Consider the following 20983-nt stretch of genomic DNA (forward strand, 5'->3'; position numbering starts at 1 on the left):
ATTGCGGTGGCTTCTCTTGTTGCAGAGCACAGGCTCTAGGTGTGCGGGCTTCAGTAGTTGTGGCTCGCAGACTCAGTAGTTGTGGCACACGGGCTTAGTGGCTCCGCAGCATGTGGGATCTTCCCGGACCAGGGCTTGAACCCGTGTCCCCTGCATTCGCAGGTGGATTCTTAACCACTGCGTCACCAGGGAAGCCCAAGATGGTACATCTTATGTGGGTTTTTTTTTTTTTAATCACCATAAAAATGGTTAAAACTGCAAAATAAACAAACAGGACGCTCAGAGCCTAATTCTGGCTCAACTTCTAATTGTCACGAAGCTGGACAGACTCAAATGCAGGCCTGGTTCTACCCAGTACCTGGAGTTTCTCGAGGTTTTAAAGGTATAAAAACGCTTTTGAAAATGAGGACCCAAGTGTTGTTTATCTTTTAAAATTCTACTATATAATGATAAAGCTCATCTTTACAATTCTGGGTACTGATTTCCACAGAAGGGACCAAGATAATCCCCTAAGACTAAGAATAACATCAAACACTTAATTAGCGTTAATTCTGTGCCAGGCAGTAGTCTAAGCACTTTATACATACTTGACTCACTTAGTCCTCATAACAATCCCATGGTGGATGTCCTATTTTTATCCCCACTTTACAGATAAGGAAACTGAGGCTTGGAGGACTAGTAAGTGGCAGAGGTGAGGTTCACAACAGGTCATTCGACTCCAGAGTCAAACCATGAGCACCTGAGGCAGGGATCGGGATTTTTATCTCTCAAGTCCAGCGCTGGGACAGTGCTGACGCACAGTAAATGAATCAGGGGGCGACCATTTATTGAGCAATTGGTTACGATAGAATTGTGAGGCATTTTTACCATGCAGCAGTTCTGAAGAAGAAAGATCTCGCTGTCTGCTTCCTCTACTATTTTTTTTTTAAACTTGGTAAGGAGAAACTTTGTTGGAAAGAGGCGTGTGGGGCAATGTACTGTCCTAGCGGGTTGCGGGGATACGGCAACAGTGGGGAAAATACTTTGACCATAAGATCTCCCAGCATCTCCCTCTACTAATCTTTTCAAAAAAATGATTAAAGCAATGCTACTAACTCCCCCAGCGTTTGGAATTGACGGTCACTGCCAAAGACTCTAACCCACCCTACCACCTGGTTATCTCTTGTACTCTGGAGGAGTGGGAAAAGGAGTGAATATGAAGAGACAGAAAAACAAGGTCCTACCGTGTAGCAAAGAGAACTATATTCACTATCCCATGATAAACCATAATGGAAAAGAATATAAAAAAAGAATGTACATACACGTGTATAACTGCATCACTTTGCTGTACAGCAGAAAGTAACACAACATTGTAAGTCAATTATACCTCAGTTAAAAAAAAAAAGAAAAAGAAGAGACAGAAAGTCCTGTCTCCAGACCAACAATGAATTCTAGGAACTGGTCTAAAACTAGGGATGTGGCGGAGAGAAATAGGAAAAGACCCTGAAAGTCACCAAAGAAAATCGCAGGACGACCTTAAAAGGGTAGGGAGCGGAGGGCAGCTCTCCGTCGCTCAGTAGTCACATTCTGCCACCTTAGCAGGAAGCAGCTGCGTTTCTAAACATAACAGGCTGAGTCTGGCCAGGTCCACAAAGCCACTGACACACGTGTGCCAAACACCAGCAGCATTTCAGACAACTGTAGCCGGAACATGTGCCCCCCACTCAGCACACAGAGGATGCCCGTGGGAAGAGACGGGGGCTCAGGCTACAGCAGGGGGTCGCTCCATTTTCTCGCTGGTATGGTAGGGAGGGGGTCGGGACTCACCTGTAGGTGTAGGGCCCCACTTCTTCCAACCGAGGGGTCTCCCCTCTGAGGACCTCCTCTGGATTGGTGACATTGAAGAAATAGAACTGGGTGTGCACGGGCAGAGGGGGCTTCCTCCAGGACTCAAAGGTCTCCGAGCCATTCCTTAACACAATATTCTAGGGGAGAAAACCAAAAGGGGATTTACGTAGTGTAAGGCAGTTGGCTTTGAACACAGAGGCAGAACGAGGGACACCCTGTCCTTTGACCTCCCGGCTCACTTATTTTTTCCACAGGCATTCAGCTGCTGTCCCTTGGGAGCAGGGACATGCCTTACGCCAATATGAAGCCCACAGCCCTCAGAAGCCATAACAGGTTTTCTATAAATATCTGTGGTAAAGAAAGGATGCTAGAGCCATAGCTCATGGGTGGAAACATGGTGTCCCCAAAACCAAGGCCACAGTCTGAGTACCCGAAAGGCCTTATTTGCTTCGTCACAAAGAGTCTACTGATCGGACAGCTTCCGTGGAAGTCAGGCCACTCTGAGAAGCTCCATGCACTCCCAGCTCGCCACGTGAGAGACCAGGAAGAGAGGCCCCAGAAGGTTACTTTGGTTCTTCCATTTGAGGTAGAACCACACCCAGCTCTACCACTTTCACCACCAGGGGCTTCACACGCATTTTCTCATCTAATCCCCAACAAACCCCTAACATCGGTTTGCATATCCCTGTTTTAATGGTGAGAAAGCTAAGCCACAATGAGGTTAAGTGCTTAGGGTATTCTTTGTCTACAATCCTTCCTTTGCTTCCCACCCTTACCAAGGATTATGGTCTAAATTGTGTCCCTGCCACCCCCCCCCCAAAAAAATTCATATATTGAAGTCCTAACCCCTAGTACCTCAGAATGTGACTGTATTTGGAGATAGGGTCTTTAAAGAGAAATTAAAGGTTAAATGAAGTCATTAGGGTGGGCTGTCATCCAACATGACTGAGGCCTCAGAAGAAATCAACCCTGTTGACACCTTGATATCAGACTTCTAGCACCCAGAACACTGTGAGACAATAAATTTCTGTTGTTCAAGTCACCCAGTCTGTGGTATTTGTTATGGCAGCTCTCGCAAACTAACACACCACGGCCCCTCTATGGAAGGAGAATCCTTCCCACCCTACAGACCTCAGGTGTGGCAAGTGACTTGATTTGATTAACAGAATGTGAGTGGAATGGCAAAGCACCAACTTCGAGCTGAGGCCTTAAGAGGCATGGCAAGTTTCCACCAGCCACCCTCTGTTGCCCTGTCCCAGGTAGTTGGTGATCCTTCAGCCAAGGCCCAAAAATAGTAATGTGTAGACCAGACATGAAGCCAGGAGTCCAGCCTAAGTCGGCTGACCCAGCTAAGCTCAAATTGCAGCCAACCTGGCCGTAAGGAGTACGGAGTATATGTTACTATTATAAGCCACTGAGATTTGGGGGTTGTTTGTTATCCAGCATTGCAGGAGAAGTCTGATTAATACAGCACCCAAGGTTAATAGACAGAAAGCTAATACCTAGTAGTTAACTTGTTAATAAAGAAAAACTGCATTTTTAAAGTTAAGATTACTGAAGTACTCGAGAAGGATAAAAGCACAGACAGAATAAATAAACCAGAATTCAAACAGTGACTAACTCTGCATGTTGGAATTTGGGTCATTGTTATTTTCTCCTGGATGAGATTTTGTATTTTCCAAATTTTTATAATGAATGAAGAAAATTAACACTGAGAAAAATTTTTAAAAGAGGAAAATGGGATCTGCTGATAAAGACAATGTAGGGCCACTAGTAAAACAGTAACTAGATTGCAAGAGAAGCATCCCCTGATATCACCCGTCACTCCTCTAGCGGTGAGGATTTGAATGACAATCAACAGAGGGACGGCTTCAAAACACGACAGAAATCACATGCTAAAACATCCTGGGACACAGAACACAACAGGATACCAATTTTTGGTAGTCCAGGCCTCCAATTTAATAGAAGCAATGCTGCAAGGGAACTTGATGATATAACTCTATCATTCAATGGAAAATATCCCAAGAATCTCTGCAGGGAAAAACAAAGTAGAACCGGAATAAATGGATGCAGAAAACCTAAGCTTGTCAAAGCAAAAACAGTCATCTGGAGGGCTGGAAGTCCGTTCACATCCATGAGTCAGCCGTGTCATAGAACTGGGGACTCTTTGTGGCTTGGCATCAGTTCGGAACATCTAATCAGATTTCTAGCCAAACAACACATTACTGAAATATTCTTGGCCTTTACTGTCAGTACTGATTTACTGAGTTGAGATCAGATTGTTGAGATAGAAAAATTTAAAGACAAACCACGAAACCCCTTTCCTCCAAACTCCGGGTCCAGCTCAGACTCTCTCCTTTGTGAAGCCCTCCCCGCCTGCCCCTGCACACATTACTCTCTCCCTGCCCTGGCCATAGAGCAGCCTAACCGATCATTTTAGGCAGTTTTTAAAAAGAGTTTCGTGGTCTTTTATCTTATCTTCTAAACAGGAGTCTTAGCTATCTGGGGAGGAACAAGGGAGAGAGTCGGCCCGGAGAGAGAGGGCAGCATGCCTGGAGAGGCTTACCAGATGGAACCCAGAGGCCCTGGCAGGGTAAGGAAGGGCCTGTGGTCAAGTTTGTACAGCTGCTTCATGTCAGAACTGGGTCTGGAACCCAGTGCCCCTTTCCTCCACTCTCCCACCCCACCTCCGTATACAACATTTTAATAAAATGGGTATAGACCTACTACACATTTTAGTTATACAAGTTATATGGTAGAGTTTCTCTGGTATAAGGTATACACATAGCATGTAGAAACAGCTCAGTAACATGAATATAACCTACCTAAAACTGGTACGTTAACTATGAGAAGTGTAACACATAAATAATAATTATTTGTCTTCTAGAGGATTTTGAAGGCCCACAGGTACCTTCAAAGTCATCTGATTTCATTAAAATGAGTCTCTTTTTTGGGACTTCCCTGGTGGCACAGTGGTTAAGACTCCATGCTCCCAATGCAGGGGGCCTGGGTTCAATCCCTGGTCAGGGAACTAGATCCCACACGCATGCTGCAGTTAAGAGTTCGCATGCCACAACTAAGGACCCCACCTGCCGCAACTAAGACCCAGTGCAACCAAATAATAAATAAATAAATAAATACATACATAAAAAAAAAAAAAAAGAACCTCTTTTTCTTATCCGGAAATTTCCAGAAAAAGGCAGGACAATAATTTCTCCTCCTCCACGAATTCCTTGAGTACCCTCCCCTTAACTGGATGGATCATCCCTTCCTTTGAACCCTATAACACATTACATAGGAATTTCTTAGGAAAAAAAGTGCTCAGGACAGAAAACATCTTCTAAAAATTGAGGTTAATTGGAATCGACATGAAGCAGTGATATTAGCAACCAAAAATGAGAAGGAAAGTGCAGCTACTATATTGGAACATATTAGGTTAACAGTTGGCTACTCAAAACAGAAGGTGCTGACCTACAAAAAAAGAGTAGGGTTTTTTTTTTTTTCTTTACTCCTCCCCACTCCTCAAGGACAATGCAGGTTTTGGAGAAATATTGGTTCAATCAACTAAATATAGTACTAGAAAACTCTATTTTCTGTCGACTTTGCTTACAAGATGCTGGGAGAAAAGAAATTGATGTGAGACAACCAGAGAAGAGCAGAAGAAAGGCGTGATCAGTCAAAGACAAAGCCACAGTCAAGGCCCTATAACAGCAGCTCGACAGCTAGAAGTCCAAGGAGCCTTTAAAGGGTACCCAGAGGAAGTGGTTGTCCCCTAGCCATTTCAGCATTCAGATACAGAGAAAGCAATTCAGATACAGATTCACTAGAATCGGAAACACATAGATCTAGCACCTATTAGTTTGTGCGTCTTATCGGTAATCCAGCACGCCAAAGAGCTAAGTGCAGCCAGTTCCTTTTGTGGGTGGAAAGAAAAATCTGTGTGTCTCTGTGATCCCTTTTCCTAACAACTATTTAAAGCAGCGCTATACCCACGGTCTTCTTGCAAAGTGTAGAACTATACATGCGAATCATCCAAGCGCTGTCTGTGCCAGACATTGCAGGTAGGAGATACCCAGCAACACAGGTGTGGTTTCTGTGTTCCAGGAGTTTACCCTCTATTTGGGGGATGGTGATTCACACATGCAAGATAATCAACAATGGAAAGTAGCCCATAATAAATGGTCAATGGGTATACCAGGCAATGGTCTCCGTGGTGTTCAGACAGTGGATTCTACGAACTGAGATGGAGACAGGTAGTGCTTAAAGTGAGCGAGGAAGAATGAATAAAAACTGGGCAAGCAGAGGAGGTCATGGGGGTGGGCTCCTTACGGAGAGCTGGGGTTGATTCGACTATCCTGTGTGGCCGGACAGAGCGAGCCCTTCCTCCCTGCCTGTTCCATGTCCGTCTCTCCTGGAGCCCTCTGCTTAATCAGAAAGAGTGGATGTGGAGAATGAGACAGTAAAAGATACAGAGGAGGGACGGTATTAGATGGGACTGGGTGTGGGTTTTCTAGGGAGTAGGGAGATTGATTTAGAGAGGTAGGTTGGGGTCCCAGGAGTCTAGATTTTATATGATATATAAGGAGGGGGAATAGAAGGTTTCTGAGCTGCAGAATACTATCAAGAGCCAGGCATTATGTTGCCACTTTATCTCATCTAATCCCCTTAATAGTCTACAAGAGGGAAATCATCGTCCCCATTTTACACCTCAGGAGACCAGAGCTCAAAGAGGTTAGGTGAATGCCTGAGGTTTGCTAGCAGAGGGTGCAGCCAGCCTCCCACCCCAGGACTCACTGCAAACCTGTGCTCCTGGCAAGGCTGAATCTGACCGGAGCCTCGTGCCCCTGGAAAACAGTGATGGTTCGGGAATCTCTGCTTCCGTGTTCCGGGAAATGGTTGACTGCAAAGAAACACCCTTCCCCATGTGAATTCGATTCACAGATGTCTCTCTTGTTTACCTAAGACAAGGCTAGGCACTGACCCTCCAGATTCCCATTTTTTGCCTCCTCATGGTTAGCTGAACAGCTTGACCCCACTGATCAATGGGAGTGAAATGCCGGTACAGCACGGTGACCGTAGTTAATAACACTGTATCGTACACTTGAAAGTTGCTAAGACAGTAGATCTCAAGTGTTCTCACCACACACACAAAGAACTAACTCCGTGAGATTATGGATATATTAATTAGCTTGACTGCGTAATCATTTCACGGTGCCTATCAAGCATCCCATTGTACACCTGAAATATATACAATTTTTATTTGTCAATCATACCTCAATAAAGCTGGGAGGGGAAATGTTTGTTAACCCAACTTGGGCTAGGTTTCCCTCCTTCCCAGCCCCATGAACTCCTCCCTATAAAAGGAAAATCCTTTTGGCTAAGCCTTGAGGCCCTGCAGACCACAGAGGTTCTCCCTAATGCAAGTCCCCTTGCCCCTACTGCAAAGTCTTTTCCCCTTTACAATCAGATTTGTTTTTTATTTGACACTCCTAACTATCGTGCCACGTTGCCTGTTTTGCATTGACACAGGCAAGAGGTGTTTCAGAAGGTTACACTGGCATACGTGGGAAGGAGGATTTGGCTAAGATTGTTGCACGGATGAAATGAAGATCCAGCAGAGCGCTTATCGCAGGCCATGCTCAAAACACTCAGTCAATGGTGACTGCGCTCTTGACTATTGCCATCTTCAGGTTGGGGATGAGACGGTTTCAGGACTTAGTCTAAAGAAAAAAAGGAATCAAGTCGCTTCCAGGAGTCTGCTCAAATATAGACAACCCAACAAATGTTAAACAATGAAAGGGGGGGAAAAAAAGTCTTTAGTCATGAATCTCTCTTCCGGCCCTACATAAAATTCAGTTTAGGTTGAAACAGCAAGGAATTAGTATAAAATTGGAAATAACCAAAATGTCGAACAGGACAAGAATGACTTAGTGAATTATGGTAATTCACAGGCTGGAGTAGAAAGCAACTAGAATGATAAAAACTACAAAGACCTAAGGAACATGTTCATAATCTATGTTAAATGGTAAAAGCAGACAATGTAAAATATGCATAAGTGTGGACAAGACTAGCAGATAAAATGCAAACATGAAACCAGGGGGGTGATATATAGATAATTTTACAATTTCAATCTTTTAGTTGCCCTCAAAATCACTAAGCCTCCACACTAAATGTCTAATAGCCTTTATCTCTATGCAACAGGATTATGAAGGGTCTCACATTCTCTCTGTGATGTTTCTCTGCGTTGTTTGGACTTTCTTTTACAACAGAAGTAAACTAATTCTGTAAGCAGAAAAAATAACTGTTCCCTTATCATTTTTTTTTGTAAGTGAAAATCTAAGAAAGAAACTCAGATTCTACAAAATGTATTCACAGACCCCAAGGCAAGGCAGAAGGAGCAGATACAGAGAACCAGCTTCGTCTAGCTTTTCCTCTGTCCTTGCAAAACAGAGGTAAGGCCGATGCCTCCTCAGCTGTGGTCAGTTCTCCCTCACAAGCGCCAAGGGCCTCCACCCGCCACACTGGGCTGTAGAGTATTTCTTTTCCTGTTATTGTCAGGACGGTTGATGTAACACTCTGTGTTCCTCGCCAGCTTTTCCTGACAAGCGTCACAGTGTGTGAAGAACTTCACAGTGAGAAAGGGCTTGCTGCGGCAACATGCATGGACCTAGAGATTGAGATTATTACACTAAGCGAAATAAGTCCGAAAAAGATAAATATTATATGATTTCACTTATACGTGGAATCTAAAAAGTAGTACAAATGAACTTATTTACAAAACAGAAACAGACTCACAAACATAGAAACAAATTTATGGTTACCTAAGGGGAAGGCGGAGTGGGAAGGGATAAATTGGAAGTATGGGATTAGTAGATGTACACTACTATATATAAAATAGATAAACAACAAGGATTTACTGTATGGCACAGGGAACTATAGTCAATATTTTGTAATAAACTATAATGGAAAAGAACTGAAAAAAGAATATAGATATATATATGTGTGTGTGTATATATATGTAATACTGAATCAATTTGCTATACACCTGAATCTAACACAATATTGTAAATCAACTATATTTCAATTAAAAAAAAGGATTTGCAACTTCGTTTATTTATTAGAGCGAAGAAAATCATCTCAGAATTATGAACCCCAAAAGAGCCAGTCAGTGTGAGTGAACAGACGGTTAACTGCCCAAGTTTATCTTGCCTGGTTTGTATCCAGCTTAGCCAAAAAAGTCCAAAGACAAGGGGAAGAGTTCCCAGAAAGAAGGAAGGCAAAATCTTTCCCAGAAGGGAGGGTAAGACTAGCTGTTCTCATGACAGTCTGATGTGAACTTGTTCCTCCAAGTTTCAAGTGGATGACGAAGTTCCGGGATAGAAATAAACGTTTGGTAGACAGGAGTCCTTCGCTAAACAAAGCAAATGAAAACCTACTAACAGGAACAATCCCTGACAGCTTGCTAGAGCCACAGTGACAGCAGGTGTTGTGACAACCCAGGATTCTCCTCCACCCCCATCACTGGCCTCTCCCTGGTTACTCTTAGCTGAGTCAACACTCAAACAAGTCTCAGACCACCTTTGACTCCATTCAAATCGTGCTCTCAAGAGTGTTGGTTTTTCCTGTACCTTTAACATGTCTCTTTTCTTCCCCTGCTAAACGGCTGTCACGGAACCCACTGTAAATCCCAGAGTGGATGGTGTGGGGTGGTGCGTGTGCATGTGTGTGTGTGTGTGTGTGTGTGTGTGTGTATACACATTAAGTAGGGAAGGGGAATGAGAGAACAGAGGGGAGTTTATAAATGCAGCTGCCAACATTTCTAAAACAGTTGCTTCTTTATTTTTATCTCCTTCCCTGACATTCAGCTCAGAGAAGGACGATTATCATTGCTAAAATGCTGCTTACTGGAAGTCTCCAGGAATCAGGTGCTGTGCTAGGGCTTTATGGACAGGATCTCTAAGCCTTACGCTGGCCCTGCAAGGTAAGAATTCCCATTTTGCAGATAAGGAAATGTTGGCACCGGCTTTCCCAAACTCACAGAGCCAGTAAGTCAAGCGAAATCCCACCAAGTCTAGGTCTGTGGGTTTGCAAAGCCCATGCTTGGCCACTCTAGCAGCTGCCTCACCATCGCACCCTCAGGGTAGAGCTGCCAGATTTAGTGAATAAAAACAAAGGATGCCCACGGATGTCCCAAATATTGCATAGGCCATGTCAAAAATGCTTTAATTCTTAGGATGCCACGCTGAAGGATTCAGGGGCAAAGTGCTGTAATAATTGCAACTTGCATTAAAATAATTCAAGAAAGAGTGTACGAGAGAGAGATGACGTCTATATAGGAGGATGCTAACAACTGATAAACTGAAACGAATCAAAATATTGCACAGACATACTCACTAAAATATTATTTGTAGTTTATCTGAAATTCAAGTTTAACTAGACATCCCATATTTTATCTGGCAACCTCCCCCAGAAAGCTGTAGAGAAACCATCACTTGGGCTCCGAGACCTTCCTTGGGCCACTAGCCAACCCTGTAACCAGCAGAGTTTTCCACTTATGCTAAATTAACCATCAGTGTAAGGTCCCAAGTCAGTTTTACAGTGTGACTTTGGATACTGCAGAACACGATGCATTGTTCCAGGCGTAATGTGGTGGCACTACCATCAAAAGAGGTATTGGAAAGATGATCAAGTTACATGGTCAGTCTGTCGTGTCAACAGCCAAGTTAATCATTTGGACTGAAAACCTTACCTTTCAGTTAATTAGCCAATATGTATATAATGAGAGCTTCCTCTATGCCCAACAAGCATAGGCCCTGTTTCAAGAAGACATTTAGCTAAGGACACAAAATTGACCTGTATGTAACAGTGCAGGGCCCAAAGAGGGGCTTATGCCTGAAATTATTTGGATCATTTCAACTGTATGGATCCATCCTAAAATCCCCATCTGGATACCTCACAGGCTGCTCAACGTCAGCGTGACCAAACAAGGGACTCATGACCGTCTCCCCTAATCAATCACTCAGTCCTGTTGAGTTTACCGCCTCCTCTTCTCCACTTCTATTCCTGCGCCTATTTCATCACCGGCGTGGACTGAGACAATACTGTTCAGTATTAGCTAGTCTCCTAATAGGTAATTAGGTAACAGGTAGTCTCCTAACGGGTCTCCTTCTGTCCAGCCCTGGCCCTTTCAAAGCTATTATCCACATCAGCTTCCAGAGAGTTCTATCAGGACAGACACTCTCCCTACTGCTCACAGGATAAAGTCTGAGGCTCTTGACCTGACGCAGCCCGTCACCTGCCATCCTCTGTCATCCCCTGACAGGTCCTTTAAGCACCAGCAACACTCAACTGCCCACCTTCCCCCAGGTATGGGCTGGATTAGCTGCTTCTGCTGAGAGCTGACATGAGTTGGTACAGCCACAAGATACAACACAACCAAGCCAGCCTGACAGAGCTCTTTCTGGAAGGCAGCACAAGGATGACTGCTGAACCAGCTATGCTGGTATAAGCCACGTCCAGATGATAAAAATAAGCACTCAGGGAATTGCATTAGGCTTGATGGGAGTAATACTTTAAACGAAACTTTCAGCCTTCAAGAGCACTGCTGGTTGTTCTTTTAGTTCAACAAAGTGCTACTTAATAATTAAACACAAACTCAGCATCCATGTTGCCATCTACACCGTCTAAATTCACCCAGAGATGATGCAGACCAACTTTGAGAGCCTGATCTAATAACATGTGGATGATTCTCATTGGATTCCAGATTAATAAAACTCACCATATATCAAAACACCAGTTGGTTTGCATTATTTAAAAAATTTCTCCCTGAAATTAAGCAAACCCAATGCAGACTCTTATTAATTAATTAATGTAAGTAATTAATGTATGTAATTTGCACTATTTACCTTTTTAAATTCTCTGTTGAGGGAAAAGAAATACACTGCCATTAACATTTTACCCTTATTCTCTGACCTTATTTTAACTCAAGAACAAATGCCTTGGCTTTTTTTTTTTTTTTTAATGTCACTGTTGTTGAACTCATTTTGCTTTAATTGCAACTTCAACGATTTCGGCTAATGAGATCTGACAGTTGAGGTTCAAATGTTAGTCTATGTGTAAGCTGCTACTCTGTCTATAAAATGACATACAAGGGGGGCTTCCCTGGTGGCTCAGTGGTTAAGAATCCGTCTGCCGATGCAGGGGACACGGGTTCAAGCCCTGGTCCGGGAAGATCTCACATGCTGGAGAATAACTAAGCCCGTGTGCCACAACTACTGAGCCTGCACTCTAGAGCCCACGAGCCACAACTACTGAGCCCGTGAGCCACAATTACTGAAGACCACGCGCCTAGAGCCCACGCTCCGAGCCTGGGCTAGAGCCACCGCAATGAAGAGAAGCCCCCGCTCGCCACAACTAGGGAAAGGCCGCGCGCAGCAACAAAGACCTAATGCAGCCCAAAATAAACAAATAAATAATTTATATATAAAAAAAACTTGACCCTTAAAAAAAAATTACATACAAGACAAGAAGGTGGAACAGTTATCCTGAAAAAGCTCCTGCTACAAAATACACACTAGAGGACTTTTTAAACGCTTCCAGGTAATTACAAATGTGAAACCAAGGTTGAGAACTGCCAGCCTAAAGAAAAAGCAGCCACCAGACAGAAACTTAATCAAAAGGACCAGGTGAAAATTGGGGAAATATATGTGGATTCCAGCCAGCGGGGTGTTGGGGGGAAGAGGCTGAAGGAGTGGATGAGAGAAAGTATTTTAAGATGTGAATAAATAAGAAGTGTGGCCGTGACAATCATGCTGGCTTCTGTGTATAACCTGTGGAGCCAGTCATTCTTTTACAACCTGTTTGGTTGTGATTATATCCCTCAAAGATGAAATAAGTAATGTTCTATGTCTCCTCTTCCCTCCATTACTGTGGATTATCAGAGATATAGTATTAAAAGTAATATCCTTAAAATGGGACTTGCAAGAGTAATGATTACATTCCCATAACAATGGCATTCTGCCTTGCTTTCTCTAGAAAGAGTATAAAACTCAGATGCCAAAGGAGCCCCGTGGGGAAGGTCAATGAGTGAAGCAGGTACAGGTTTGTACATATTTGCAAGCCAAATCCCAGCAATAATATTCACTTCTACACAGAAATATGCCCTCTCCCATTTTTGTTAAACACATTTTGTTAAACACAGGCTATCTTTCATTTTCCTTCTTTTGGTAAAGAGCATCAAACACAAACAGATATTTCTCTACTCTATGAAAGACAGCAGAGCAAGCACCGTGACAAAGGGCATCTTCACTGAGCCCTGCAGTCAGGGGACAACAGGGGTGTGACCATGGTGGGAACAGGGAGGGAGGTTAGCAGCCTCTATTCTGCCCAGGCTGCTGCCACACAGGACTGTGATAGGGTCAGCACTGCAAAACAGCTACATGTTTCCGGAGAAGCTGCAAAGCTGGATTATTTGGTGAATTTTCCAGATTTTAAAGGTATAAACTATTAGTGAGGAAAACGTGACCACTGGCCTACAGAGCGGAACAAAAATGTGAAGCTAAATAACAATATACAAACAAAATCATCCGGAAGATGTTAAGTTTTCGTTCTTCCATTCATCCACGCAATGTTTAACGACCATCTTTTTTTTTTTTTTGCGGTATGCGGGCCTCTCACTGTTGTGGCCTCTCCCGTTGCGGAGCACAGGCTCTGGACGCGCAGGCTCAGCTGTCATGGCTCACTGGACTAACCGCTCCGCGACATGTGGGATCTTCCCAGACTGGGGCACGAACCCGCATCCCCTGCATCGGCAGGCGGACTCTCAACCACTGAGCCACCAGGGAAGCCCTGACCATCTATTTTGTATGACATTCATTCAGCAGGTTGGGAAGAGGATACAAAGCTACATAAGGCAGGACCCCTACCTTCAAAGAGAGCTTTCAGGCTAGCTTTAAATACTAAACTGTGTCATATGAATAGAAAATCCCTGGCAGGGCTGAGGCTAGAGGGGAATTATCAAGGAATTCAATTATGGAGCTGCTTATGTTCTAGTCCAGTTTGTTTCACATGCAGGAAAAGACAGGAGATTTGCTGAACCTGCATCACCAATGGCCCAGACTACTATCCTTCACACTGGACTAATGAAACGCAAAGGACATATGAATATACATTGAATTGGCCAAAAAGTTTGTTCGGTTTTAAGTAAACATAAAAGACACATTTTTCATTTTCGCCAAGAACTTTACTGAACATTCACTAACCAAATGAACATTCTGGCCAACCCAATAACAAACTAAACAAAATCCTGGTGGTTTGAAAACATTAATAATACAGCTTCCAAACTGACCTTACAGAAGTAAAGCAGAGACATTATGTTATTTTTTAAATTATTCTAAAAATCAACAAAATTAATTAAATGAAACCAGATCAGTAGTTCTCGAAGGGTGGTCTGAGGACCTCTGGAGGTCCCCAAGACCCTCTCAGGGGGTTCCCCAAGGTCAAAACTATTTCCTTAATAATACTAAGACATAATCTTCCTTTTTCACTCTCATCCTTTCAGGAGCATACAGAGGAGCTTTCTAGAGGTCACACAACTTGTAATGATGTCATCGCTCTGACAGCTAACGGAATATGTATTTGTGTATTCTTGTGTTTTAAAAATGTATCCGTTTTAATTTCTAATATTGTAAATATCAATAGATATAACCCACAGAAATATAGGTTCTTTGGGGTCTTCAATAATTGTTAAGAGAATAAAAGGGTCTGAGCCCCAAAAGTCTGAATTAGGTCATAAATTCCATAAGAGTAAGGACTGTGTCTCATTTACTATTGTATCCATAGCTCTTAGCACACCGCCTCACAAATGGTTCACACTCATTAAATATTGATATTTGCTAAATAAACAGATGACTGCCAAAGAATATACCTAAAACTGCTTTTGGATATAGAGAGCTAACACTGAAAGTAGCCTTTATTTTCCTCGGTTGCTTTTGACTAGTTACCAGCTTTGATAAAAAAAAACAGTCGCTTCATGTAATGTATCATGTATATAGAGTATATATCTTGATGATATAGGCCATTAATGCCCAGTCACTTGGCCAACATCCTGTGTTTTCATTAATGATCTTATAATCCCACCTGCCGATTCCTCCCTGGGAAACAAGCAAGTGTCTGGCAGAACAGATGGCCCCTTCACTGCGGCCTGACAATGAAATCTTGTACTTTATTCAACAAGAAAACAAAAACGATTCTCACAATCTAGAACCTTCCCCTCCCTCCCTAAAGATATCTCCTTTAATGTAAACATGCAGAATAATAATAATTACTAAGAGTAATGGCCCCAACTAGAATTATCGACTCTTATATGTTAGTCATACCAGTTGAAACTAAAAATAAATACAGCAAATTAAAAATAAATTAAAAATAAATAGAAGCACCCCATTCCTGTAAAGTATATGTATTACTATATACGCACAATGAAAAAATGTGGATTAATCAACAATATATGTAACAGCGGTAATCTTTCTTTTATTAATTTTTATTGTCTGACTTTTTACCATGGCATGTATTTCTTTTTACCAGAAAAATAAACAAAAATAAAGACTAAAATACAAAGTTAAAAAAAAAAAAAAAGAATTGCCATGTCAAGGAGTGAAGACATGGGTTAACACAATCACCATCCAAACCAGTCACAGACTTCATGGTTAGCTCTTTGACCTGGGTGCTGTTCCTAAGGACTCTGATTCAGCAGGGCTGGTGGGGTCTCTACTTTTTAAATTTCCATAGGTGATTCTGATGTGGTTCCCTAGAGTCTAGGGACAACACTGAGAATTACTGGTTTACTCCATTGTCTTAACCATTAGTAATGAATGCACGCACAGTCACCATGAATTAGGGTCACCATGAATTAGTAACAGCTGAAAGAAACATAATATGATTTTGATGTCACCAGATCATGTTTCTAAAAGCCAGGGAGGAGTCGGATAATTTTGCTTATGAGTTCAAGAATCTGGCAAGGATACGGCCTCTGTTTACAGATCTATGGTTTCTGCTTGTGCTGAGCCAATCACATGACTCTATCACGAATCTGGAAAGAAGGAACTGCAAGATGAAGCTGTTCATGGGAGGCTCAGCAAGGGTCAGGGCTGGGGAAGGTCCAGATGAGGAAACAGCCTGGGCCAGAGGAAGCTGGTTGGTGGGGAAAGCAGAGGAACGCATGGGAGACACAGAGTGTGCCTGGTCCTGCTGACTTTCCAGTTTCTACTGGATTGGCAGGAGGCCTGACTGTGCTATGGTTCTTACCCTTCGATTTCTATGAGCTTCCTCTTCCGGCTTTATAAAAAGCCGGCTAGCTCTTTCTATTTTTTTTTGCGGTACGCGGGCCTCTCACTGTTGTGGCCTCTCCCGTTGCGGAGCACAAGCTCCGGACGCACAGGCTCAGCGGCCATGGCTCACGGGCCCAGCCGCTCCGCGGCATGTGGGATCTTCCCAGACCGGGGCACGAACCCGTGTCCCCTGCATCGGCAGGCGGACTCTCAACCACTGCGCCACCAGGGAAGCCCCTACGGCTAGCTCTTTCCTGAGCTCGCGTGAGGGTGCCTCGTTTCCTCAGAGAGCATTGCCCCTCTTTAATGCCAAGAAGTGGAGGACAATGTGATATGTGAGGGTAGAATTTTCTGTCACCACGAATCTTTTGAAAGGAAAGAAGGTGCTAGTTACTGCTCCGGGATAACAGGTGTCAATAAGCCAGAACTGTCACAGGCAACGTATCCAGTGCCACATAGGTGTAAAGGTAATTCGATACCCACCACCATCCATTTCAAAATTGACACAGTCTCAGTCTCCTTGACTAGAAAATAACAGATTAAGTGATGCCTAAGGTTTTTTTCTTAATCTAAGATTCTATGTCTTCTTAACTCTGAAAAGAGACAGCTAAGGAGAGGAGGTAGCCGGGCAAGAAGGAGCCCTTTAAGATTACATATACTTGATTGTCTTTACATAAACAACAATGAAGATGTTTTACTCATTTGACTTTAAAAAAGACCCCACATATTCACCAATCAATGTTACTTGGTTAAATTATCAGTGATTATATTTTATTTCTTGGGGTACTAGAACAACTCCAAAGTTGCTTTGGCTCCCGATGGAGGCCAGCTGGTACCTGCCCAGAGCCTCAGGTTCTGGCAAGGGGTAAGGGAATCTGTCCCGTTTGTCTCACCGCTGAGACCTAAGGCTATCGTTCTTCCTTGGTCTGTGAATAGGAAGCAAAGTGTCAACAGTCTCTTGCCCTCTCACTGCTTCCCTTGCCAGCCCATCTCTTATTAGCCAGCCCTGACTTTGGCCAGCTCTGTGTCCTAATTTCTGGGAGATGTTTAAACTGTCAACAAGCCTAAAGGCAAATTTAATATCCTGAGCTGCAGAGCTGTTCTCAAGCACAGGTCGTATGCCTGTGTCATAGAATCTCAGAAATTTGAAGCTAGAAGGGACTTTACTATATAAGCTTCAGTTCCTAGATGAGAAACAAATAGCTGGAAACAATAACAAATGTTTACTGTTGTCTGTACAAATATGTTGCCTATACAAATAGCAATAACAAAGTCAGGTGCTTGGGAGGGACTGTGCTATATGCTTTCCATCAATCCTTTTATTTCATTCTTGAGCCAACCCAAAGGTAGGCATTCTTATTACCCCCATTTTCAAGATGAGGGACCTAAGGGTTTGAGAGGTTCAATACTTTGCTACTTGGCTTGTCCAGTTTAATCCAAGTATTTGTTAGTGACAGAAAAAGGAGTTTTAACCAAGTTCTGCTGATTCTCAGGACACTGTTCTTTCAAGTAAAATGATCAAAAGTGAGGCAGCAGGCTTTTGAGCTACCTACCATGTACCAGGCACTACACTAGGTGTCAGAACAATTAGCAGGGTTACCAGATGAAATGTCACATTAAAATCCTGCCCTTCCAGATTCTAGGAAGGAAAAGAGGTTGCTAGGTCTCTGCAAAGCTCTGTCTTCAGGGAGGTTAAAATGCACGACAGAGAAGGCCTGGTTAATGCTCAGAGTATCCCCCAGGATGTGGGTGTGGGCCAAGGAGGGAAGCATTACTCTGCCTCTTCTGCAAGTGAGAAAAGTAAAGAGAAACAATTACAGGGCTTGCCCAATGCAAGGCATAATATAACAAGCCAAGAATGAAACCAAACGGTCTTGGTTCCTTCCACTCTATTCAATGGCCAAAATTAAAATCTCCCTTCAATCACCCCTGGCTACTGTGGGATCAAAGATAATTATCACATGAAACAAATTCTTCTAATAGGAATTATGTTACTAAGTTTCTCACAATTAACCCAACCTACTCATTTGATTTTCTCTCTTCTCTTTTTGATGTAGACAAGACAGGACACAGTCTTCAAATGAAAAAAATTAAGAACTGGGAGTATCAGGGTGGATTACATTACAAGTATATTAAAGTCAAGTTATGAATGAATTTTCCATAACAACATTAATGGAAAGAATGATGGCAGCCATAACTGATCACCTATTCCGTGCCTGAGACTGTGCTCAGATTACCTCACTCGGTCTCACAACAGCACACACAGAGGCAGATCGTGGGTTTGTGTGAAGCTTGTACATGGTGTGGAGGCCCTCCTTAAGAAAAGAACATTTTGGATACAGAATTAGGTAGAAGGCTTTGGAAGGGCCTGTGCAAGCGAGGGACCCAAAGTGTGAGCTTCGTGACCTTCATGGTAAACGCACCGCTGTGCCCAAGATGGCTAACATCCTCACTTCTCCAAGGAAGGAAATTGAGGCTCAGAGAAGTAACTTGCTCAGAGGCAAAAGGCTTGGAAGTGTCAGGGCTAGGATTTGAACATAGGGTGCCCGACCTCAAATCTCATGTATTTTTTCTTTGCTTACGTGCCTTCTAACGAAAATAAAACTGGTATCCTTTACAAATAACTATACATACTAGCTATAACCCATGAAAAGTACACTCATTTCCTCTAATAATTCTTATAGTCCTTCTATCTACGGAAGTTGTTGTTATCCCCATTTACAGATGGAAAAACCTAAAATCAAGAAAGGTTAAGCGCCAGCCAAAGGTAACCTAGCTAGTACACAGGGGAGCCAGGATTCATGCCCACGAATTGACCTGCAGAGACCTTACTCTTTCCCGCCACCTCTTGCTACCATCCTACAGGTGATCCAGGAAAGCAGAATGGTAATGATGGTAATGCGTGACCTCTGGTTGCCTTACGATATTCCCACACCTGTCCACAGAAACTAGCCCTGTCATTTAGTTTCACATACCACATTGTGCGATATTCCTTAACAGGGTGAGGCAATTCTGAAAGTTCACTTCCTCTGTACTATAATTTATCAGTCAGATCAGAGTCCATTCCTCATGGAGAAAACCACCTTTAAAAGCCAATTACCAAATATCAACACCAACTCAAGTCCCAGCCAAGCTGCCTTACAGCCCACACCGCCCGGCATCCTCCCTGCGCACCGCCCATGAATGTACACCCACAGAGCATCAGGAGGCTGATAATATCTGAGACACGGCGGAGATCACTCAACCTGCAGGGCTCTCCTGAAACAGCCTTTCAAAGCCACACAAGAAAATTCAATTGGCTGCAATTGGATTGCTTAACTCTAGTCACCCAAGCAAGAGGTTACATCCCTAAACAATCTTGCCATGGATTTGCTGGTGGACAAGCGTGGAGAGATTCAGTTTAGTTTTTTCTTTGAACATGGGTGCTCAGAGAAAACAATGGCCTTTGAGCAGCTCAGACAGTGGGCCTTGTCTCCCACTGGCAATGTGAACTTTAAAAAAATTAAACTATGTTTTGCCGTGGCATTTTTTTTAAAGTTGCCTCTAACCGTCAGATTTCAAGTAATTGATGGCCTTTAGAAAAGGCTCTATTAAAGGAATATGTCTTTTGCCACCTGGAACGAAACAATTTTGCTAACGGGGAGTGCAGTGATCAATCTTGGAGGAGGCCCGGGGCTTTTATTATCTGGCCAACAGCAAGTGTCAACCAGTGGAAGAAATTAGGCATGCAGTTATGGGTGCTAACAAGAAAGCCTGCTCCAATAATCTTTTTTTAAAGGAAAAAGCGATCCCATTAACTCTCTCTGGTTCCTCTTTCCACACAGGTTGGTGCGTGTAGGTGAAAGGGCAGGAGAAATGACTACTGGTGAAGTCATAGGATGGAGAAATCTGAGATGACCAGCTCTCCAGCATACACATCTAGGGGGAAGAGATGGGCTCAGATTCTTTTAAGGATCTAAATGTATCTCTGCCTGAAGCTTACGGCTGTTTGAGAAGAGCAAGAATCCACGGTGAAACAAAGCAACACAGACTGCTGGTACAAGATATCAAACATCTAAGTCGGCCGGTCAGCACAGACTCAGATGGACTGGAAAGTGACCCAGCCCAAAGGCGTGGCCTGGCTACCAAGCGTGGGCTCAGCCCAGGAAGGCAAGGACACAATAGACCACACACCCGCTTCGCATCCCACCCCACATCACTTCCAAGGCCACAGCAAGCAGCCAACACACCTGTGGGGTCTTTCATTTTTGTTTCTTCATGAAGTGGGAGGAAAATGAGTTTGGGCCCAACAGAAATTGGGGCGTAGGGAGGGCCCGGGGTGGGCGGGGATGCAAACAAGAGAAGAGAAGTGAATTCTTTAAAAGTCTAGATCCGTAGTCTCGTTTATTATTCTAAAAGGAACAGAAGCGTTCTCACTCCTTTCCTCCTTCTTTAACCCTTACCAAGCCACCCCAAGAAGACAAGGAGGAGAGCAGGGCTCTAGTCTAGAGGGTTCGCCGGGGTGCAGATCCTCCCTGCACAAGGTTTAGCAGAGGGAGGGTGGGCTGGAAGTGTCCTCCCAACACACACGCGCGGGCGCACGCACACGCACACACACACAGCCGGCCACGCCTCACCTTCTCGATCGTTTGGTCCACGGCCTTCTGGAAGACTCTGGCCACCAGCAGCGTGACACTGGTCACCAGCAGAAGCAGAGACAGCGTCCCCACCACGTAGAAGCAGCACCTGCCCATTCCGCGCACCGCTCACGGGCCCGGCGGCCGGCGACTGGACGGGAAACAGGGAGGGAGGGAGGCGCCGCCGCAGCCGCCGCGGTAGCGGCCGGAAGACCC

General features: G+C 43.8%; 1 protein-coding gene across 1 annotated transcript in view; it reads right to left on the minus strand.

Moving 5' to 3' along the window:
• Window positions 1–20977, minus strand: part of SCARB2 (scavenger receptor class B member 2) — a 66551-nt gene extending 45574 nt beyond the window's left edge. Inside the window, exons 1-2 of the mRNA XM_024754108.1 lie at window positions 20768–20977; window positions 1807–1964 (exon numbers count right to left, since the gene is read on the minus strand). Coding sequence (XP_024609876.1) covers window positions 1807–1964; window positions 20768–20884 — 275 coding nt within the window. The 5' untranslated portion in view covers window positions 20885–20977. The remainder of the gene's footprint in view (window positions 1–1806; window positions 1965–20767) is intronic.
• Window positions 20978–20983: the final 6 nt, after the last annotated feature.

The sequence above is a fragment of the Neophocaena asiaeorientalis genome, unplaced genomic scaffold (assembly GCF_003031525.2).
Source record: "Neophocaena asiaeorientalis asiaeorientalis breed wild unplaced genomic scaffold, Neophocaena_asiaeorientalis_V1.1 scaffold148, whole genome shotgun sequence".
Classification (NCBI taxonomy): Eukaryota; Metazoa; Chordata; class Mammalia; order Artiodactyla; family Phocoenidae; genus Neophocaena; species Neophocaena asiaeorientalis.